We start from the raw sequence: 23,657 nt of genomic DNA on the forward strand, positions 1-23,657 counted from the left end.
CTAACAAGTGCATCATGGCCCCATACAAGGAGGGGGAGGACATGGATAACTTCCTGGAGGCCTTTGAGACGGCCTGCGAGCTGCACCGGGTTGATCCCGCGGACAGACTCCGGGTCCTTACCCCCTTACTGGACCCCAAAGCCGTGGCATTGTACCGCCAACTGGGAGAGGCAGAGAAAGGGGACTACAAACTATTCAAAAAGGCCCTGCTACGTGAGTTTGGGCTGACTCCTGAGATGTACTGGGGAAGGTTCCGGAGTCAAGATAAAACCCCTAAGATCTCATATCTGCAACTAGCCGTCCGCATGGAAAGATACGCCAGCAAGTGGGCTGGTGGGGCCCAGACGAAGGAGGACCTAATTAAACTGCTGGTACTGGAGCAACTGTATGAGCGGTGCCCATCCGACCTGAGGCTGTGGTTGGTGGACAGAAAGCCAGAGAACCCGCGACACGCCGGGCAGCTGGCTGATGAGTTTGTAAAGAGCCGGTCAGGGGGTGGCAGGGAGGAGCCCCAAAGAAACAGGCCCGCCGCGATGCAGAGAGAGAGTCACCCTGGGACCTCCCAAAGGGGGAATATGGGAAATCCCCTCCCACGGGGAATGCCCAGCATCAGGGACAACCGACCGGCTCGAGGGGACCCACGGGACCTGAGCTGCTATTACTGCGGCCGAAGAGGCCACGTTCGGGCCCAGTGCCCCAAGCTCAAGGACAGACTGAGCAGACCGAACCCGCACCGGGTTAACTTGGTAGAGGCCCAGACGGACGAGGGGCAGGCTTCCCACGCAAGAGGGGCTGGCAGCTTATCAACTGCTCAAGAGAGAAAAGGGCCCCCGGCCAGCTTCTCTGGGGGGCCAGATGCTCCGGATTCAAAGTTCTCCGTTTACAGGGTTGGCGCGGGGCTGTCCCTGCGGAGCGAGTGCCTTGTTCCCCTGGAGGTGGATGGGAAGAAAGTTTATGAATACTGGAACACGGGCGCAGAGGTGACACTGGCCCGGCCCGAGGTGGTGGCCCCAGATCGGGTGGTGCCCAACACCTTCCTGACCCTGACCGGGGTGGGCGGGACCCCATTCAAGGTTCCCGTAGCGAGGGTACACCTGAAATGGGGGGCCAAGGAGGGCCCCAAGGACGTGGGAGTGCACCACCATTTGCCCACTGAGGTGTTGATGGGGGGGGACCTAGAGGACTGGCCAAGCAGCCCCCAGACCGCCTTAGTCGTGACCCGTAGCCAGAGCCGGCGAGGGGCACTACGCCCTGACCTTGGGAAGAATGTCCCACCGGAGGCACCGAACCCTTCCCGGGTGGGGAGGGAACACCCAAGGACAGGCCGCGGGGTGGCTGGGGCTTCCGACCCAGCCGACGAGAGGGAGCAGGTCCCCATCCCTTCCCCAGCCGCCGAGTTCCAGGCCAAGTTGCAAAAGGACCCCTCCCTGCGAAAGCTAAGGGGCCTGGCTGACCTCAGTGTGGTACAGACCATGAGGAGAGGATGCAAGGAGAGGTTCCTGTGGGAGAAGGGGTTCCTGTACCGAGAGTGGGCTCCCCCGGGGGAAGTGGAGTCGTGGGGGATCAGGAGGCAGCTGGTGGTTCCCCAGAAGTTTCGCCACAAGCTACTGTACCTGGCCCATAACATCCCTCTCGCAGGGCACCAGGGAATCCGGCGCACCAGGCAGAGGCTGCTACAGAACTTTTACTGGCCCGGGGTCTTCACCAACGTCCGGCAGTACTGCCGATCCTGTGACCCCTGCCAGAGGGTGGGGAAGGCCCGGGACAAGGGGAAGGCAGCATTAAGACCTTTGCCCATCATAGAGGAGCCTTTCCAGAAGGTGGCCATGAACATAGTGGGACCTCTCAGCAAGACGACCCGGTCTGGGAAGAAATACATCCTGGTGGTGGTAGATTTCGCCACCCGCTACCCCGAGGCAGTGCCCTTATCGTCCATTAAAGCAGACACTGTGGCGGATGCGCTGCTGACCATTTTCAGCCAAGTGGGGTTCCCCAAGGAAGTCTTGACGGACCAAGGGTCCAACTTCATGTCGGCCCTACTCCGGTGCTTGTGGGAGAGATGTGGGGTCCGGCACAACTGGGCCTCAGCATATCACCCCCAATCCAACGGGCTGGTGGAGAGGTTCAATGGGACGCTAAAAATGATGCTAAAAACATTTATGAATCAGCACCCGCAGGACTGGGACAAATACTTACCTCACCTGCTGTTTGCGTACAGGGAGGTACCCCAGGAGTCTACCGGGTTTTCGCCTTTCGAACTGCTATATGGAAGGCGGGTAAGGGGGCCCCTGGACCTAATGAAAAACGAATGGGAGGGGAAGGCCACTCCTGACGGAGAGTCGGTGGTGGAGTATGTCCTGACCTTCCGGGAACGACTTGCCGAGCTCATGGGCCTGGCCAGGAAAAATCTGGCCAGAGCCCAGAGGAAGCAGAAGGTCTGGTATGACCGCACAGCACGGGCCCGCACCTTCGCCACTGGGGATCAGGTGATGGTCCTCATCCCCGTAAAAAAAAACAAACTCCAGGCCGCCTGGGAAGGGCCCTTCAAGGTTGTCAAGCAACTAAACGAGGTAAACTATGTGGTGAAGCTGTCGAACCGGGCACACCACCACCGGGTGTACCATGTGAATATGATAAAGCCATATTATGACAGGGGGAATATGGTGTTGGCCGTGTGTGAACAGTGGGAGGGGCAGGGAGATGACCCTTTAGTAAATCTATTCCCTAGAACAAGAGTTGGCTTCCCCCTGGAAGCAATTCCCCTCTCTGATCGGCTAACCCCTGCCCAGCGAGCTGAGATCGGAGGGGTGCTGCATCTGTACCAGCAGCTGTTTTCCAACCAGCCTGGACGCACTAATCTGACTGTCCACCGGGTGCAGACAAAATCGCACCCGCCTATAAAATGCTCCCCCTTCCGAGCCACAGGAAAAACTGCTCAAAACCTGAAAAGAAAGGTCAATGACATGCTGGCTTTGGGGGTAATCCAGCCGTCTTCCAGCCCTTGGGCCTCGCCGGTGGTGCTGGTCCCCAAAAAGAACGGGTCAATCCGGTTCTGTGTAAACTATCGGAAGCTCAATGCCATCACTGTAGCCGATGCCTACCCCATGCCCAGGCCGGACGAGCTCCTAGGCAAGCTGGAAGGTGCTCGGTACCTTACCACCATGGATCTTACAAAGGGCTATTGGCAAGTGCCGCTGAATGCAGATGCCAGGCTGAAATCGGCCTTTGTCACCCCTCTGGGGCTCTATGAGTTCCTGACCCTGCCCTTCGGCCTCAAGGGAGCGCCGGCCACCTTCCAGCGCCTGGTGGATCAGCTACTGAGGGGGATGGAAAGTTTTGCCGTGGCGTATATCAATAACATCTGTGTCTTTAGCCAGTCCTGGGAGGACCACATATCCCAGGTTAAACAAGTGCTGAACCGACTCCAGAAGGCTGGGCTAACCGTAAAACCGGAGAAGTGCAAGGTGGAAATGGCTAAGGTATCCTACCTAGGCCACCGGGTGGAAAGCGGCTGCCTAAAGCCGGAACCAGCCAAAGTGGAGGTGATCAGAAACTGGCCCGCTCCTCAAACCAAAAAGCAGGTCCAAGCCTTTATTGGAATGGCAGGGTACTATCGGAGGTTCGTGCCCCACTTTAGCGCCATAGCCGCCCCCATCACTGAGCTGTGCAAGAAGGGGAAGCCAGACAAAGTGGTCTGGACCAAGGAGTGCCAGGAGGCTCTCCGGGCGCTAAAGAAGGCACTGGTCAGTGGCCCAGTTCTGGCAAACCCAGACTTTAACAAGCCCTTTATGGTGTTCACCGACGCCTCAGACACAGAACTGGGGGCGGTGTTAATGCAGGAGGATGAAAAGGGAAAAAAACACCCCATCGTGTACCTAAGCAAAAAGTTGCTACCCCAAAAGCAAAACTACGCGGCCATCAAAAAAAAATGCCTGGCCATGGTGTGGGCCCTCAAAAAACTAGAGCCATATCTCTTTGGGCGTCACTTCCCCATGCACACCGACCACTCTCCCCTGACCTGGCTGCACCAGATGAAAGGAGCCAACGCCAAGCTCCTGAGATGGAGCCTGCTCCTGCAGAATTATGACATGGACGTGGTCCATGTGAAGGGACGTGACAACCTAATAGCGGACGCATTGTCCCGGAAAGGGAGCCCTAAACTTCCCCAGGTCACTGGTCAGAGTGACCCCGCTCAGTTCAGTCTCGAAGGGGGGAGAGATGTGACGGAGCAGGGAGCAGGGCAGATTTGACCTGGGAATGTTGCAGGGGGGTTGCAGTGGGGATGTGGGACTTCCCTTGAAGGAAGCTACCTGAGCTGTAACCTGAGCCAGGAACGGGGGTGGGGAGAATTAACACCTTCTGCCCGGGAGACTGAACAAAGGAGAGGAGCAGCGGGAGGGGCGGGGAGTTTAGTTTCGGTTGGGGCTGGGTGGTGCAACGCAGGGAACCCCAAGCTGGGGTCTAAGCTCCCTGAACCTCCCAGAGGGACCTAATTGAGGGGGTCTGGTCGTACCTACACGCTCTGCTTGAGACGGTGTTCCTGTCCTTAAATAAACCTTCTGCTTTACTGGCTGGTTAAGAGTCGCAGTGAATCTCGGAAAGAGGGGTGCAGGGCCCTAACTCCCCCACACTCCGCAACAGATATCACCCATCTCTGTAGCAGCCCCCATCTAGTGTGGGACAGACTCATGCAGTCTGGGAACTTACATACTACCCACTGTGATAGATCCAGGCCAGTTGGGAACAGCAGAAGGCAGATATACTGGCCACTGGATTAACAGTTTTCTGTTCCCTGACTGACCAGAGCAGGAGCTGCTCCAGGCTAATGAGAACACCTGACTCCAATTAACCTGCAAAGAGTCAGGTGAGGCCATTATGCTAATGTGACCACCTGACTCTAATTAAGTCCTGCTGATACTACTATAAAAAGGGCTCACTCAAGTCTGGCAGAGGAGAGCAAGTGTGAGTGAAGGACTGGTTAATGAAGACACCCTCAAGTTATTGATAAGGGAGCCCTAAGGTAAGGGAGAAGCAGGGGGAGCTGTGGGGAAGTGGCCCAGGGAAATGTAGCAACTCTGGCAGTGAAAGGTTGGCTACCAACAGCTGCTACCATTAGGGTCTCTGGGCCGGAACCCGGGGTAGAGGATGGGCCCGGGTTCCCCCCAACCCACCACTCCAGGAACACCTCCTGGGAGGGGAAGTCAGGCCCCTGTCAGGACAGGAGGCTCAACTGTTCTAAAACAAGCCCTAGGGACAACAGCGACTGGGAATTCTCTCACCAACCTCCTTGCTGGCTTATGATGAAAAGGGCTCAGCAGACTGTAACCCTGGTCCTAGAGAGTGAAGGGCTACGTGGAGAGTCACAGAGAGCCACTGAGCCTAGCATAGACTGCCTAGAAGCGCAGGACCCCTGGGGACAAGGTCAGAGCTCTGCCACACCACCTTTTGACTTGATCATGGTATTTTTGTACCCCAGGGAGAAGCCTTGTAATAGCAGTGGGCTCTGACCCTTGCAGACAAAGACAAAATGGGACCCAAATGCTGGAACTTGAACAGTAATTCGCACCCAAGAGTTCTAAAAGAGTTGTCTGAGGAGCCTGATGGACCATCAATGTTGATATTTTTTTTTTTTTTTTTCAGTCAGTCTTGGAACACTGGGGAAGTTTCAGAAGACTGGAAAAAAGCTAACGTTGTGCCAATATTTAAAAAGGGTACATGGGATGACTAATAATAGGCCTGTCATTCTCACACTGATCCCAGGCAAGATAATGTAGCAGCTGATACAGAACTTGATTAATAAAGAATGATCAATGGTAATATAATTATTGCCTGTGAACATGGTGTATGGAAAATAGATCCTATCAAACTAACAATTTATTTTTTTTATGAGATTACACGTTCGTTTTGATAAATGTCATAGTGTTAATGTAATAAACTTCTCTAAGGCTTTTAGCTTGGTTACCACATGACATTTTGATTAAATAACTAGAATGATTAAAGGCTGGCTAAATGATAGGTCTTAAAATGTAATTGTACACGGGAATAATCATTGAGTGGGTGGGTTTCTGGTGGGGTGCTGCAGGGGTCGGTTCTAGGCCCTATGCTAGTTAACAATTTTTTTCAATTATGTTGTCTGGTAGAAAACATAAAATCACAACTGACAAAGTTTGCAGCTGACCCACAAATTGGGGGAGTGGCAAATGGTGAAGAGGAGCAATCACTGATACAGAGTGATCTGGATTGTCTTAACATGGCTAAATGTAAATGCACACAGCTAGGACCAAAGAATGTAGGCCGTAATTACAAGACAGGCGGGGCAGCGAGTTTGGTATGGGCCCGCGGTGCTCAGGCTCCAGCAAATTCAGGGCCCAGGGGCTCGGCTCCACCAATGTTTGGGGCTGGGTCTCTTCCCTGGCCCTGCTTGCCACCCCTGGTGGCCCCCCCCCTTCCCCGAGCGTCGCTGCCCGCACTGGGCAGCGGGTGGCTGCTCCCTGCAGCTCCGCACTGCACTCTCGCACAAGCTGCTGCTGGCTACAAGGGATTGGCGCTGGGGGCAGGCTGACGCAGCTACTGCGCCTGCAGAGGGAGGAGGTGCATGGCAGTTGTCCCCCCCCCCCCCCCAACCCTGGCAGGTAACTCCTACTCAACTCCGGGGTGAGGAGCAGGAGCCAGAGGGGGCTGGGGTGAGTGTCGTGCTGGGTAGGGCCCCCCCCCCCCCACTCTACTCCACCCGGAACTCACTGCTGCTGGCGGGGAGAGGGCTGGGGGGAGTCCTCCTCTCTGCCCCCCAGGGCAGCCTGCCTGCTGCACCCCAAACTCCTCATCCCTAGCCCAGCCCCATGCCCTGCACCCCATGCCATACCACAACCCTCTGTCCCAGCCCAGAGCCTGCACCCAGCACCCAAACTCCCTCCCAGAGCCTGCACCCCAAACCCCCTCCTGCACCCAAACTCTCTCCCAGAGCCCGCACCCAGCACCCAATCCCTCTCCTGCACCCCAACCCCTGTCCCAGCCCAGAGCCTGCACCCCAAACCTCCTCTCAGAGCCTTAGGCAGGTGAGGAGAGGGGTGGGACTTGGGCCCATTCTGGGCACCACCAAAAATTATACAAACCTGCCACCCCTGAGGACAGGGGACTATATTCTGGGCAGCTTGAGACTGAAAAAGATTTGAGGTTTGTGGTGGATAATCAGCTGAACATGAGCTCCCAGGGCAATGCTGTGGCCAAATGGGCTAATGCAATTCTGGGATGCATAAAACAGGGCAATCTTGAGCAGAAGTGGAGGGGTTATTTTACCTCTGGGTTTAGTACTGGTGCAACCACTGCTGGAATCCTGTGTCAAGGTTTAGTGTCCACAATTCAAGACGGATGCTCATAAATTGGAGGGAATTCAGAGAAGAGCCAAGAGAATGATTAAAGGAAACATGCCTTATAATGATAGGTTTAAGGAGGGGCTCAATCTATGTAGTTTAACAAAGAGAAGGTTGATCAGTAATAGCTAGATGGGGAAGAAATATTTGATAATGGGCTTCTCAATCTAGCCGAGAAAGGTCTAACGTGATCCAAGGGCTGGAAGGTGAAGCTAGACAAATTCAGACCAGAAATAGGGTGAAAATGTTTAGCAGGGAGGATAATTAACCATGGGGCCAATTTACTGAGGGTGGTGGTGCAGTAACTCCTTGTTTAACGTTGTAGTTATGTTCCTGAAAAATATGACTTTAAGTGACATGATGTTAAGCGAATCCAATTTCCACATAAGAATTAATTAAAAGTGTGTGTGTGGGGGGGATTTAGGTTCCAGGGAAATTTTTTTTGCCAGACAAAAGACTATATTTTATATATACACACAGTATAAGTTTTGAACAATTGAATACTGTACACAGCAGTGATGATTGTGAAGCTTGGTTGAGGTGGTGAAGTCAGAGGGTGGGCTATTTCCCAGGGAATGCCTTACTGCTAAAGGATGAACTAGCACTCGGCTGAGCCTCAAGGGTTAACACGTTGTTGTTAATGTAGCCTCATACTCTACAAGGCAGCACGAATGGAGGGAGGGGAGACAGCATGGCAGACAGAGACCGAGATGTGCGTGTCCGTGACATGCATTGCCCCTTGAAGTACTCTGACCCCACTCTAAGTACATTCCCTTTTTAAGTAGATCAGCAAGTTGAGACAGCCGCTGCTGCCAGCAAGCTCCCTCCATCCTGAGCCCTGTCGTGTCCCCGCACTGCTCCGTGTAGATGGCCCGATGGGTTAAGGAGCAGGGGGCAGAGGGACACCCTGACATTAGCACCCCCTCCCCCCCACACAGCAAGCAGGGGGCTCCTGGGAGCAACTCAAGGCAGAGGACAGGCTCAGCACATGGCAGTGGGGGGTGGGACGGCTGAACTACCCGGCAATTGATAGCCTGCTGGGCAGCTGCCGCACAGGGAACTTAGGGGAGCTGATGGGGGGGCTGCCGGTCCACCCTGGTTCCAAGCCCCCACCAGCTAGCTCCAACAGGCTGCTCCTTCTGCAAGCAATGGACAAAGCAGGTGGCTGCCAAACAAGGTTATAAGGGAGGATTGCGCAATTTTAAACGAGCATGTTCCCTAATTGACCAGCAATGTAACAATGTTAACTGGGACAAGGCTCAGTGAGGAGTTAATGTAGATTCTCCATCGCTGACAATGTTTCAATCGGGATTGGCTGTTTTTCTGACAGATCTGCTCTAGGAGTTATTGTGGGGCAGCTCTCTGGCTGGTGCTAGGCAGGAGGGCAGACTACGATCAGAGTGGTCCCTTCTGGCCTTGGACTCTCTGAACCTAAACAACAAGGAGTCCTTGTGGCACCTTAGAGACTAACATTTATTTAGGCATAAGCTTTTGTGGGCTAGAACCCACTTCATCAGCTGCATGGAGTAGAAAATACAGTAGAGGTATAAATACAGAGCACATGACAAGATGGGAGTTGTGTTTTGTGCTCCCATCTTTTCATGTGCTCTGTATTTATACCTCTACTGTATTTTCCACTCCATGCAGCTGATGAAGTGGGTTCTAGCCCACAAAAGCTTATGCCTAATGTGACGAACTGGGCCTGTTCTCGCTGTGGTCTGTGAATGCTGACAGGGGAGTGTGACTAGGATGGTCTGCATTGCAGGATGGGATCTGCCCGAGGGCGCATACCTGAGTGTGTAACATGAGAACCCAGGAAGGGGTTGAAGGCGAGGCGACTCCTTAGCCCGGGAAACTGAACAAAGTCTGTGGGAGGGGTCGCTGAAGGCAGAGTGCTGGAAGCAGGCAGGGAGAGAGGGCTGGGGGGCAGAGATGGCTCTGACCTCCCAAGGGGGGCTGGGCTGGGATGCCCGGGGACCCCAAGATGGACCTAACTGAGGGGGTCCCTGTTGTCTGTGCCTGCAAGACCTGTCTTGGACTGTATTCCTGTCATCCAAATAAACCTTCTGCTTTACTGGCTGGCTGAGAGTCATGGTGAATCGCAGGAATCCGGGGGTGCAGGGCCCTGAGTCCCCCAATACTCCGTGACAACTGGTGGCAGCGGTGGGATCTACTGCACCCCGTGGACGGCTCTTCCTGCAGTAAGTGACTGGGGAGCAGTAAAACGAAGGGGGATTGACGGGGACCAGGCGTGCTGAAGAGTGAGAGAGAGACGGTTATTACCCCTGGGAGTGTGTGACCAGCGAGAAGGACTTTTGCAGTAACAGGGTCCCCCGGGGGGATCGCAGCGAGTGGTCCCAGGGGCGGAGGAGTCTGCAGCTCGACCCTGGCAGAGAGGCGGTGACCTCGAGAAGGGCTGGCACACTAGGGGGCCCCCTGGGAACTGTGGGGAGCTGTGAGCACACAGGCCGGTGAGTGGCCAGCAGGAAGATGTATGCCAAGCGGCTTAAGAGCGACCTGGTGGAGCTGTGCAAGCAGAGGCGGCTGCGCATTGGGAGGCTCACCAAAGAACAGCTCATTGCCCAGCTGGAGGCGGAAGATCGCGCGAATGAACTGATCCCTGTGTCTCAGGGAAGCAGCCTGGCAAATGCAGCGCAGGCACCAGTGTCTGTCCCAGCTGGGAGTGGTCAGCCGGCTGCTGAGGGCTTCCCGAGACCCCTCCTTCCTATGCCTAGGGGAAGGGTGGGGAGGAGCCCAGCAAATACCGAGGGCGCCGTGACCCCCCCGGCCAGCAGGGGGTCCCCCCGGCGAAGCTCGCCGGCCAGCAGAGGATCCTCCCGGCGGCGTTCGGCATCCGGGGAGCGGAATTGGCTGGAATGGGAGAAAGAGCTAAAACTGAGGGAGCTGGAGGATCGTGAACAACAGAGACAGCATGAAGAGAGACAGCGTCAGCATGAACGGGAGGAGAAAGAGAGACAGCATCAGCGTGAAGAGAGACAGAGACAGCATGAACGGGAGGAGAAAGAGAGACAGAGACAGGAGAATGAGAGACAGCATCAGCGTGAACTGGAACTGGCGAGACTGAGGGGCAGCGAACCCCCGGCTGCGGTGAGTGAGGGGGGACCCAGGACTGCACGGAGCTTTGATAAGTGCATCATGGCCCCATACAAGGAGGGGGAGGACATGGATGACTTCCTGGAGGCCTTTGAGACGGCCTGCGAGCTGCACCAGGTTGATCCCGCGGACAGACTCCGGGTCCTTACCCCCTTACTGGACCCCAAAGCCGTGGCATTGTACCGCCAACTGGAAGAGGCAGAGAAAGGGGACTACGAGCTATTCAAAAAGGCCCTGCTACGAGAGTTTGGGCTGACTCCTGAGATGTACCGGGAAAGGTTCCGGAATCAGGATAAAACCCCTGAGATCTCATATCTGCAACTAGCCGCCCGCATGGAAGGATACGCCAGCAAGTGGGCTGATGGGGCCCAGACGAAGGAGGACCTGGTCAAACTGCTGGTACTGGAGCAACTGTATGAGCGGTGCCCATCTGACCTGAGGCTGTGGTTGGTGGACAGAAAGCCAGAGAACCCGCGACAGGCAGGCCGGCTGGCCGATGAGTTCGTAAAGAGCCGGTCAGGAGATAAAAGGGAGGAGTCCCAAAGGAGCAATCCCACCACAACGCAGAGAGAGAGTCACCATGGGACCTCCCTGTGGGAAAATACAGAAAAACCCCATCAGAGGGGAACATCCAGCATCAGGACCATCCGACCCACTCAAGGGGACCCATGGGACATGGGCTGCTACCACTGTGGCAAAAAGGGCCACATACGGGCCCAGTGCCCCAGGCTCAGGGACAGACTGAGCAGGCCGAACCCACAGAGGGTTGACTGGGTAGAGACCCAGCCCGGCGAGAGGCAGCATTCCCAGGGAAGGGGGGCTGGCAGAGTACCACCTGCTAAGGAGGGAGGAGAGCCCCAGGCTAGCTTCTCTGGGGGGCCAGATGCTCCGGATTCAAAGTTCTCCGTTTACAGGGTTGGCGCGGGGCTGTCCCTGCGGAGCGAGTGCCTTGTTCCCCTGGAGGTGGAGGGGAAGAAAGTTTATGGTTACTGGGACACGGGCGCAGAGGTGACACTGGCCCGGCCCGAGGTGGTGGCCCCAGATCGGGTGGTGCCCAACACCTTCCTGACCCTGACCGGGGTGGGCGGGACCCCATTCAAGGTTCCCGTAGCGAGGGTACACCTGAAATGGGGGGCCAAGGAGGGCCCCAAGGACGTGGGAGTGCACCACCATTTGCCCACCGAGGTGTTGATGGGGGGGGACCTAGAGGACTGGCCAAGCAGCCCCCAGACCGCCTTAGTTGTGACCCGCGGTCAGAGCCGGCGAGGGGCACTGCCCCCTGGCCTTGGGGGGGGGTGCTTTGCCTGAGGCGCGGGACCCTAACCTGGTGGGGAGGGAACGCCCAGGGACACGGCTCAGGGAGGCTGCAGCTTCGGACCCAGCGGGCGAGAAAGAGCAGGTGGCCATCCCTGTCCCAGCTGCTGAGTTCCAGGCCGAGTTGCAGAGAGATCCCTCCTTGCGGAAGATAAGGGACCTGGCCGACCTCAATGCGGTACAGACCATGGGACGAGGTGGCCGGAAAAGGTTCCTGTGGGAGAAGGGGTTCCTGTACCGAGAATGGGCTCCCCCAGGGAAAATGGAGTCAGGGGGGATCAGGAGGCAGCTGGTGGTACCCCAGAAGTATCGCCGCCAGCTGCTGTGCCGGGCCCATGACATTCCCCTCGCAGGGCACCAGGGAACCTGGCGTACCCAGCAGAGGCTGCTACGGAGCTTTTACTGGCCTGGGGTCTTTGTTACTGTCCGACAGTACTGCGGATCCTGTGACCCCTGTCAGAGGGGGAGGAAGGCCTGGGACAAGGGGAAAACAGCTTTAGGACCCTTGCCCAGCATAAAGGATCCTTTCCAGAGGGTGGCCAAGGTTAAAAGGGCAGCTCTAAACCAAGAGAGCCCAAAGCACAGACCTCCAGACTGGAGCGCTGGGAGAAGACCACAGCCCAGTTGGAACCCCAGAGGTATGGGGGTGGGAAAAGGGCGCAGGCCGCATAAACCTTCCCACATGCGAACTGCGAGTGCCATCAAGCACCCCCGACCAAAGGGGGGGCGTGAAACTGGAGGGGCCTGGTGTAATTCTCACCAAGGAATGGGAGGGATGCGGGGGCATCCATGGGAACGGGGGTAGGTTCGAACTTCCCCGGGTCACTGGCTAAAGTGACCCTGCTCAGTTCGGTCTCGAAGGGGGGAGAGATGTGACGAACTGGGCCTGTTCTCACTGTGGTCTGTGAATGCTGACAGGGGAGTGTGACTAGGATGGTCTGCATTGCAGGGGGTGCAGGGCCCTGAGTCCCCCAATACTCCGTGACACCTAAATAAATGTGTTAGTCTCTGAGGTGCCACAAGGACTCCTCGTTGTTTTTGCTGATACAGACTAACACGGCTCCGCTCTGAAATCTGAACCTAAACACATTCATACTTGGAAACGAGGTGCAGATTTTTAACAGTGCAGGGAAGTAACCACTGGAAAAATGTACCTAGGAAGGGCAGTGGATTCTCCATCTCCTGAACTCTTTAAATCAAGACTGGATCTAGATGCCAGCTCACAGAGAGGTGATGGACTGGATGCAGGAATCACTGGGTGAGGGTCTGTGAGATGCAGGGGGTCAGACTACACGATTAACAGTCCCTTCTGGTCTTGAAATGTCTGACTTGTGGGAAGATGCTGCAAACCACGGGGGTAATCAGCGAGAGTGATAGATAATCTTGTTCCATCCTTGAGGGTTCAGCAGCACTTTAGTCGGTGTGTACCAGACAGCTCCTGTCAGAACAGAAATGCAGCCACCTCTGGGGTGGAACATAGCAGCGGTATAACTGCCCAGCAGTGCTGCATGGCTATGCTGGAGAGGGAATGAAAAACAAAGCTGGCATTGAAAGGAAGCTGTGAGGGAGATTCAGAAAGGCTAGCCAGACCAGACTCTGGCTGGCTCCTTGCTCTTGTGCCAAATACCATGGGCTAGTTGGTGAGCGTAGGCATTCGGGCCCTCACTTCCCCCAGCAGGGGCGCAGCCCCACCTGAGCCAACAGTGCCCCCACGGGCAGGGGGAGAGCTGAGCTGGGGAAGGGCCACAGGGAGTGCAAGGGGAGGAGATGAGGGGTGTCCAGGGAGAAGGATTAGAGCTGGGTGGTCAGTGAGGGGGAGCAGGTGGAGGATGGGACACAGGGGAGGGTCAGGGCTGAGACTTGAGAGGGGAAGGGGTGCGTATGTGAGGGGTACTGGGGGGAGGAGCAAGATGAAGGCGAGGGGGGGTTGCTGGGTGTGCGGGGGTAGGGAGGTCAATGGATGGGTGGGGGTGGGGGGACTGAGGGAGTGGGAGTGGGTGGCAATGGGGGGCTCTGAGGGGAGGGGGACTGGGAATGTGGGGGTGGGCAAGAGTGAGGGGAGGGCAGCTCTGAGGAGAAGGGGCCCTGGGGGAGAGGCTCTGGGCTATCTGAGGGGAGAAGGTGAGTGGGGGAGGGGTCTCTGGGGGGGAGGGGCTCTTGTCTGTCAGATGGGTGGGAGGGGTTCTGGGAGAGGGGCCTCTGGGGAGGGGCTCTGGTCTGTCTGAGGTGGGGGGGAGGGGTCTCTGTGGGGAGGGGCTGTGGGCTGTCTGAGGTGGGTGGGAGTGGGCTCTGGGGGAGGGGCTGTGGGGGGTCTCTGGGCGGAGGGGCTCTGGGCTGTCTGAGGTGGGGGGAGGGGCTATGGGGGGGGTCTCTGGAGGGAGGGGCTCTAGGTTGACGTGGGGGAGGGGCTCTGGGAGGGCTCTGGAGGGAGGGGCTCTGGGCTGTCTGAGGTGGGGGAGGGGCTCTGGGCTGTCTGGGGGGGCTCTGGGCTGTCTGAGGTGGGGGAGGGGCTCTGGGGGAGGGGCTCTGGGCTGTCTGAGGTGGGTGGGAGTGGGGGGAAGGGCTCTGGGATGGCTCTGGGGGTAGGGGCTGGGCTGTCTGAGGTGGGGGAGGGGCTCTGGGCTGTCTGGGGGAGGGGCTCTGGGCTGTCTGAGGTGGGGGAGGGGTCTCTGTGGGGAGAGGCTCTGGGCTGAGGTGGGAGGGGGGGCTCTGGGGGAGGGGCTCTGGGCTGTCTGAGGTGGGGGAGGGGCTCTGGGAGGGCTCTGGGGGCGGGGCTCTGGGCTGTCTGAGGGAGGAATGGTTGGGCCGGCGGTGGGGGGGAGTGGAGGAGGGAGTGGCCCCTCCCAAGCGGAGACGCCGCCGCTTGGCCCCGATTGGTCCGCGTGAGCGAGGCCGGGGGGGCGGGCCAGAGACGTGGCAGAGCGAGCGCGGGGCCTGGGGGGCGCGTCCCCGCGCCGGAGGCCAATCCGCGCGGGCCCTGGCGCGCGCCCCCACCCGCTGCCCGCCTGCCTGCCGCGGGCGCGCGCCCTGGCTGCACGCTGACTCGGCGGCGCGGCGCGCGGTGACGGGCGGCCCCATGGCCTCGGGGGGCCCGGCCGGCGCGGGGCGCTGGGAGCTGGTGCGCAGGGGCCGGGGCCGGCGGCCCGCGGGGGGCGCTGCCGGGCGCAGGGCGCTGCAGGAGGCCAACAGCGGCCGCCTGTTGCCTTCGGCCTGTGAGTGGGGGCGGGGCTCGGCCCCCCCGTGGGGTGCGGGCGGTGGGGGAGCGGGGCTCGGCCCCCCCAGTGGTGCGGGGCTCGACCCCCCCGGGGGTGCGGGCGGTGGGGGAGCGGGGCTCGGCCCCCCGGGGCAGTGGGACTGGGCCCCCCCCCAGTGGTGCGGGGCTCGGCCCCCCGGGGCAGTGGGGCTCGGCCCCCCCAGTGGTGCGGGGCTCGGCCCCCCGGGGCAGTGGGGCTCGGCCCCCCCCCAGTGGTGCGGGGCTCGGCCCCCCGGGGGAGTGGGACTGGGCCCCCCCAGTGGTGCGGGGCTCGGCCCCCCGGGGCAGTGGGGCTCGGCCCCCCCGGGGGTGCGGGGCTCGGCCCCCCCGGGGGTGTGGGGCTCGGCCCCCCCGGGGGTGTGGGGCTCGGCCCCCCCGGGGGTGCGGGACTCGGCCCCCCAGGGGGGTGCGGGGCTCAGACCCCCGGGCGGGGGAGCGGGGCCAGAGCCTGCATTGGGGGGCTCAGCACCACGCCCTGTAAGTGAGAGCAGAGGCAGGCCCTGGGGCTCAGAGCTGGTGCCGCCTGCGAGCCGGGCTTGGCCCCGCTGTACAGGAAGTGGGGAGCCGGCCGTGGGTGCTGGAGGGCGAATGCTCTGGGGTAACTGTTCCCATGGGATTTGAGGGAGGATTTGTTCTGCCATGGGTCCACCACCACAGTGCACAGCTCTCCACAGGGCCTGGGTGTCCATGAGACTGGCCTCTGGGTACCGCAGCGATGGGCATGCCAGCAACGCCTGGTGAGGGTCTGAATCCTGCCCCAGCCCCATGTGGGTGGGTGGGTGGGAGAGATGCATGCTTCCTTATATTAAATGTTCACTTGCCTTGCAGCCGATCCTGCTGCCCAGGGCTCAGCCTGGAGGGAAGGAGACTGACTGCAGTGCCCAGCCTCTGTACAAGGGAGATAGTGGGTTGTTAAGGAGCTGTCGTCCCTGACTCATAAGTTTTATTCACTTAATACTGGATTTGCTTTTTTATGGGGTCTTTTTTAGGTGATGGGCTTCATCCCAGTACATCTGCTTCTACTTGAGCTGCCTTTACTGTCTCAGCCAAACTGATCCCTTCCCTCTGTTTGTCTTATTTCTAGCACCTATCACTACATCAGACACCATCTTTGAGCTGGGGTTTGAGAAAACTGGGAAGAAGCAGAACAAAGAGCAAGTGCCTCCAGCCCCTGCCCCTGAGCAGCATCACAAAAAACAGAACATGGGGAAAAATGCTAAAAAGTCAACTGCAGTCGATGCAGGACTCAAGCAAGGCAAATTCCGAACGCTGGAGGATGCCCTGAAAGCTGTGAGTTTTATACCTCCAATTACTGAAGCAGAAGGGCGTGGAGAGCAGTACATCAGCAGTCAGGAGTTTATAGATGGGCCTGCTCACCTTAACTCATCCTGGTGATGTCCCAAGAAGCCAGGCCCAGAGCTGCCGCAGAGCCTAGGGTGCCCGTAGTCTCCAACCCCAATGTTAATGGTTCAGAAGCATAAAATTGAGCTGTCAGAGATGTATGCATTAGTGTAATTAAACGCCAGCTAATTGCTCAGTGCTGTCTGACACACAAATTTAGTCCTTTGCTTGAGGTTCTTAGCTTCCAAAATTCAAACACTGATGAGGAAAGATGCACTGGAAGATCCGTAGGAAAGTGTTCTCTTCATTTCCCCCCCTTCCATCTTACTTTTACTGCCCACTGTTCGGGTTGGGGTGAGGAAGACATTTGACGAATGTGTGCTACAATGGCAGGTTGCACGGAAGAACTGAGCCCTTAGGCAGGTTTAGAGGGGTATGTGTTGGGTATGGGCGCAAGATGGTGCATTGGGACTGAGATTTTGTTCCATTTATAGGAGAAAATAGGGTGGTGACGCTGACAGTTCTCAGCAAGCAGTTCACCATCCTGGAACACTGCATGCTGGGACCTGTTATCTCCAGGGTTTGCACCTCCATGTTAAAGACCAGGGTGGGCACGTGCCATGTTGTAGAAATCTGTAAAGCTCGTCTTAAGAAAAGCAAGGTGGTGAAATGTGGCAGTGAGGTGAAAAGGGATCAGGAAGAATGCAGGGGGCTAAAAGCATCATGTAAGGGAAAATGACGAGTGGAGAAACGTGTCTCTAAACAGAAGTTCTGTGATCTCACAGGAATAAGAGGTCAGAGGATGTAAAGGGAAAACAGCTTTCGGAAGAGCTAGCTAGTCATTTCAACTGGATGGGAGCAGCAGAATGTAAAAACCGAGTACACTAGAATATGAAGGTTTCTGACCTCCCGCCTCCTATGCTGTTCTCTCTGTTGCTTTTCCATCTTGGGGACTCGGTACTGACTGTGATGGTTTCAGAGCTGTAAAAGTTTGCTCGTCCAGACTAGTGGAGCAGATTGTGATGTCCAAACTACACATGTGCCTTGAGGAGCAGCATTCCCTTCTGCACCAGTTCTGGAAAGTGCCCATCTTACCTCTTCCCAGAGTTCAGATTTCAGAGGCTGCTGCCTTTGACATGCCCTAGTCCTCTGAGCCAAACTGGTATTTTGCGGTTCACCGTTGCACTGTCTGAATAAGCGTCTCTGCAAAGCAGTTGGGCCTCTTTGGAGTTTTAATATACTATATGTATTATATGACTTTTAAACCAACCTTTGTACTTTTGGGTAATTTAAGCACTATGCCCGGATGTACAGACACTCTTACCCTGTGTATTATATAATTTTAACATTAGCTTTAATAACATTTTTAAATCTTGATGAGGAAAATAGGATAGGGAATGTACTATCTCTGTCCCAGTATCATCATTCCAGTGCTCCCAGTGCAAATGAGATGAGATGGGGGCACTCCCGGCTACTGCCTTGGTGTGTCTACTGCCATTCTTGGAGGTCACGTTGATTATTTGAAGTGAAACTTGTCTTCCTTTTTAAAAAAACACAAACACCTTGGTGCTATGACTGGCCAAAGCCCAAACTGGGACTTTCTTTTTGTTCTATGTTCGTACAGCGCCTAGGCCAATGGGGGTCTGGCCCATGACTGGGGCTCCTGGGTGCTACTATAATCCCAGTAATGACTACTAATAATCCCAATCCTGTTGTCTGCTGCGTGAGTGGAGCGAATGATCTTGTCATTTGGGTGGCAGAAACGTGATTGCAAGAACTAGTTCTGTTTTTCTCCTTTGCGACAGGCATTTGAAGTTGTGTTGCTCCTTCTGCTCCTGCAGGCAGGAAAGTCCCTTCAGACCCCAGCAGGCTAGAAAGGAAGCACTGGCTTCTTTTCTGCCCACTTCTCATGCTCTCTGGGAGGAACTCTACGAAGGCTTCACTGCTGGGAATGTTCTCTCACATCTTGTTTTATCATGCCTCCTGATGAAATGGGCTGCAGTTCAGCTGGTGTGAGCTTTACATGTTCTAAGTAAACCTGCTACAATATTTCTCTGCCTACTATTGGTGTGGTACCTGAGTGTAGACTGACTCTCTTAGAAAAGCCAAACAAACAAGGATTACATTGAAATTTGTCATGGCATAATGAAGACCTGGTACACCAGCTGTCTGCTGGGCTCCTGTATTCAGTTCCTTCTCTTTAATCTAGGTTCTTACTCCATGCTCATCATAGGGGTATCTGTTAGATTTCTGTTGGAGAAGGACGTTACCATTTTCAATTTCCAGTTTAAGCCAAATTCATCTTGTGCGTCAGCGTTAATTGTGTTTGTGTTTTACAAGAAGGATAGAAGTTAGGTGTTAAAAAGAGCAATCCAAACCGAATGAGTGTGGAGGGGATAAATAACCTGGCTTTTAGAATAGAAGTTAGGAAGCGTACATGGCTGGTCCCTGAGGGTGCAGTGGACTAGACATTCAGTTGTTGCACAATGATCCAGCAATGTTTCCAGGCAAACAGGCCCTCCAGGCTTTGGGCGTGTTTACAGATATAGCAAGAGATGGCCCCTGCCTTGAAGAGCTTCCAATCTAATTTTAAAACAAGATGTGCCCAATAGGTAGAGGGTGACTATGGTAAGAACGTATCTTGAAGTAGACTAGTTATTGGCCCTGTGTGCTGGTTTTGGGTCATTCAGACAAGCAAGGGATCTTGCTATCAAGTCATTTCCTACCTCTAGGTCTCTGTGCAGGTTGACGCCCCAAAGTGCACTGATTCTGATCCAAACGCGGTTGTGCATAGTGGTAAGTGTGTACAACTCAGCATGGTTGACTCTGACTGCTAGGGAAAATGCAGCTACATGCTATCTCATTATCTTCAGATTATGCCTTTGGTAACACCTGTTTTTCCCCTTGCCAGTTGGTGGGGATGCACAAATTGAACCAATTGGCCTTGTAATTGAAACGTAGCAAATAGTTCTGTTGCTGCAAGAAATAGTCGGGTTCAGCTGTGACTCCTTTTCAGCTGTTGGCTTGCTAGTGCTAACAGGTGCATAAGGTAGTGAAAACATATTTTAGTCACCAGCTCTGACTTTCATATTCCTGGGGAGCAAGAAGGGGCAAGTTCTGCGTAGTCTTTTCAGTATAGAACAGTGTTTTATTTTTATTTGCTTTACTGACTTCAGTCTTGCTATAAAAATCTGTTCAGTTCTGGACACGTGGTCAGGTCCCTGCATATTTTTTATTCTTCTCTTCGCCCTCAGCACTGGGCTTCACTGGTTTTGATAGTTTCTATATAAAAAAACAAAACCAGATCTTGTGTGTCAATACAACTGCTGTTATTCATGTCATGATGCAAAGGATTGGCGAGTCCGGGGAACAGTGATGGTTGCGGCTCTAGGTAGCCTGTATGTCCTGTTTTGGAAATGCAGGGCTCTTTTTGCACCAGTACAGATGGAAATTTAGTTCAGCTGTCTTTTTACACAATCTTCCTGAACTAACTTATATTTCAGATCTTGCTTTTCCATACTGAGGATAGTTAGGTTTCAGAGACGTTCTCTGAATCTCAGACTGAGATTTTATACCATGTTCTTTGTGTGTCTTTTACAGCTTGATTTGACAGAACTTCAGAAGGAGCTGGATAAAAGTCAGAATGTGTTTCCTGAGAACCCGTCTGTGTGGGTTAAAGACCTGGCTGGATATCTAAACTACAAGCTGCAGACCCCTCGGAGTGACCCCACGCTCAGCCAGCATACTCCTGGTCAGTGACTCTTTAAATAACAAACTGTCTGGTGTGAAATGCTTGAGTGGCATGAGGGCAGTAAAACCTCATCCTGATAGCGATGCTCTGCTCTTGCATGCTGTGTTACAAACACTGCTGCCAGCTTGCTAATACAGACAGCTTGGTCAGTTCTAATGCACCCTTGAGCTAGGCAAAAATGGGCCCATAACTCAACACCCACGGGTGCATTCAGAAAAGGGGTTGCGGTGGTGGAACCTGTGGTGTAAACAGAACTCAGGCATTTTTATCACTCTGCTCAGTGCAGGTCTGTGTGACATGGTGCTTAAAATTAGCCAATCTGCTGAATAGCTAGTCATCTAATCATCACCATAAGGAAACTTTCTAACTGTAACTCTAAGATTCAGGTCTCATTTTAAACCCAAATTGATCCCTTCCTTACAAACCTGCTCCCATTTTTATCCTTGCGTATTTACGTCACCGAGGAAAAATCTTGAACCTGAGGTTGAGTTAATACACAATATGCTAAAGAAAACCAGCCCTCATCAGGATTATAGTTCTTTTGTCCCTCACAGGCACAGATCGTGGTCCTGGCGGGTGAGAGCACAAGATGGGGTATTAGTTGGTGTCTGCTACAGAGCATCCAATCGCAGCAGGGAACCAGATGTCAGCTTCCTTATGCACCTGTCTATAATGTGTAGGAAAAAAAAGGTGCATAATCACGTGGGACTTTAGTTTGAGTGACACATGTGGGAGGTCTCATGCTGTCAGTAGTCAACAGAACACGTGACGATTTCCTAACCCAGAAAGTTGCTGCCAACCCGGGGAAAGAAATTCTGCATTATCTCTCATCCTAACAGATAGAGAGGAACTGATCACAGAACTAAAAATTAATGGTAGCTTAGGTACAAGTGATCATGACTTGATCATTTATAATGCACAACCAGCATAAAGTCCAGACCAGTCATATACATATTTGGTGCTTTAATAGGGCCAATTTCACAAAGCTGAAAACAATTATGAGCCAGATCAGCTGGGAGGAAGAGTTTAATCAGAAAAATGTGAATGATAATTGGGAATCATTTAAGGACACTTGACTAGTTGCCTCCAAAGGCACAATCTCACAATTGAGGAAGAAGGCCGTGCTGATTTAAAAAAAAAAAAAAAAAAAAAATCTGGTTTAGAGGGGAAGTGAAGGCAGCTATAAAAAATATTTTATATATATATATATATATATATATATAACAAATAGAAGAAAGGGTAAGTTGATAGTAATGAATATAAATCAGAAGTTAAAAATTGTAGAAAATTTTTGATCAGGGAAGCCAAGGGACACACAGAGAAATCTATGGCTGCAGAGTTCAGGACAATAAGGAGTTTTTTAAATATATTAGGAACAAAAAGAATCCTGACAATGGTATTGGTCCACTACTCAATGGAAATGGTAGAATTATCAATAATAATGCAGAAGAGACAAAACTGTTCAATAAATATTTCTAGTCTGTATTTGGGAAAAGACACATGGTACAGTCTCATCATATGGTGACGATAACTCTCTTCCCACTCCACTGGCATCTCTGGAGGATGTTAAACAGCAGCTACTAAAGTTAGACTCTTTTAAATCAGTGAGTCTTGATGACTTGCATCCAAGAGTTTTGAAAGAGCTGGGCCATTCATGTTGATTTTTCAATAAGTCTTGGAGCCCTGGGGAAGTTCCAGAAGGTTGAAAGAAGGCTGCTGATGTGCCAGTGTTTGAAAGGGTAAACGGGATGACCCAGGTAACTATAGGCCTGTCAGGCTGACATTGATCCCTGGCAAGATAATGCAGCAGCTGATACGAGACTATTAATAGGGTAATGTAATTAGTGCAAAGCAACATGGGTGTATGAAGATCAACCCTGTCAAACTAACTTAACGTCTTTTCTTTATGAGATTACAAGTTTATTTGATTAATGTAATAGTGTTGAGATAATCTACGTAGACTTCTCTCTAGGCATTTGATGGCACCCCATAACATTTTTATTAGAAAACTAGAATGATATAAAATTAACACTGCACACATTAAATGGATTCAAAACTGGCTCACAGATAGGTCTCAAAATGTAATTGTAAACGAGGTGTGTTTCTAGTGGGGGATCCTGCTGGGATCAGTTCTAGGCTGTATGCTCTTTAACCTTTTTATCAATGACTTAGAAGAAAACATAAAATCATCCCAGATAAAGTTTGCAGATGACCCAAAAACTGGGGAGGGGGTAAATATTGAAGGGGACAGGTCCCTGATTCAGAGCTATCTGGGTCTCTGCTTGCACCCAGTTTACCAAAACAATGTGTGTTTTAATATGGCTAAATGTATGTATCTAGTAAGAAGAATGCAAGCCATGTTTCCATATAATCAGCTGAACGTGATCTCCCATTGTGACTCTGGGGCCAAAAGAGCTAATGTGATCCTGGGATGCATACATGTAAATCTCCAGTAGGAGCAGAGAGGTTATTTGACCTCTGTATTTGGCACTAACGGGACTGCTGCTGGAGTACTGGGTCCAGTTTCGGTGCCCACAGTTCAAGAAGGTTGTTGATAATTTGGAGAGGGGTCAGAGAAGAGCCATGAATATGATTAAAGGATTAGAAAACCTGCCTTATAATGATAGACTCAAGGAGCTCCATCTATTTAGCTTAGTAAAGAGAAGGTTAAGGGGTGACTTGATCAGTCTGTAAGTATTTACATGGGGAACACATAGTTGATAATGGGCTCTTCAGTCTAGCAGAGAAAGATTCAATGGATAGAGGTTGAAGCTAGACAAATTCAGACTGGCAATAAGGTAGATGTTGAACAGGGAGAGTAATTAACCAGTGGAACAACTTACCAAGGGCTGTGGTGGATTCTCCATCACTGACCATTTTTAAATTAAGATAGGCTCTAGGAATTATTTTTGAAGTTCTCAGGAGGTCAGACTAGATCAATGGTCCCCAAACTGTGGGGTGCACCCCACTGGGGGGAGGGGAGGAATGTTTAAGGGGGTGCAGGGGAACATTGGGGGGAGTGGCGGAGCCCAGGCCAACCCCCATGGGGGGAGGGAGCAGCCCTGGCTCTCTCGCCCCTCTCCGACCGTTGACCCCCACCCACCACCGGCTCCGCCCCCAGTTGTGTTGCTAGCCCTGGCTCCCAAGCAAGACTCCTGGGGTGGGTGTGGGGAGCATGGACAGCGGTAAGGAGGGGCACGACGTAAAAGGTGTGGGGACCACTGGACTGGATGGTCCCCATGGTCCCTTCTGGCCTTGGAATATAGGCATCCGAGGGCTAAAGGAGCGAAGTGCTGAACGTGTTGACTTTGGCCTTATCTATGCTAGGCTTGCACAAAATTTTTGATAGTGGCTACTGCTAGTTCAGCAGCTAGCAGAGGAAACCTGGAGACTGGTTTCCAAGCAGCCACTGAATTTTAATCTTTGGATTTGAAAGCTCACTCTGCATATGAGCCGTGTGCTGGCGCCCATCTGTTTCAGGTACTTGGCATGGGTGCACGTTATACAGAACGAG

At 53.8% G+C, this 23,657-nt stretch overlaps 1 protein-coding gene across 3 annotated transcripts in view; it reads left to right on the forward strand.

The window, feature by feature from the left end:
• The first annotated feature begins 14,859 nt into the window (after positions 1 to 14,859).
• The window catches only part of TMEM214 (transmembrane protein 214), a 37,378-nt gene continuing 28,580 nt past the window's right edge, over positions 14,860 to 23,657 (forward strand). For all 3 annotated transcript variants that reach the window (XM_054021494.1, XM_054021495.1, XM_054021496.1), the window contains exons 1-3: positions 14,860 to 15,010; positions 16,136 to 16,341; positions 19,993 to 20,143. In XM_054021494.1, the coding sequence (XP_053877469.1) occupies positions 14,875 to 15,010; positions 16,136 to 16,341; positions 19,993 to 20,143 (493 nt within the window). In that variant the 5' untranslated portion in view covers positions 14,860 to 14,874. The remainder of the gene's footprint in view (positions 15,011 to 16,135; positions 16,342 to 19,992; positions 20,144 to 23,657) is intronic.

Source organism: Malaclemys terrapin, chromosome 3 (genome assembly GCF_027887155.1).
Source record: "Malaclemys terrapin pileata isolate rMalTer1 chromosome 3, rMalTer1.hap1, whole genome shotgun sequence".
Lineage (NCBI taxonomy): Eukaryota > Metazoa > Chordata > Testudines > Emydidae > Malaclemys > Malaclemys terrapin.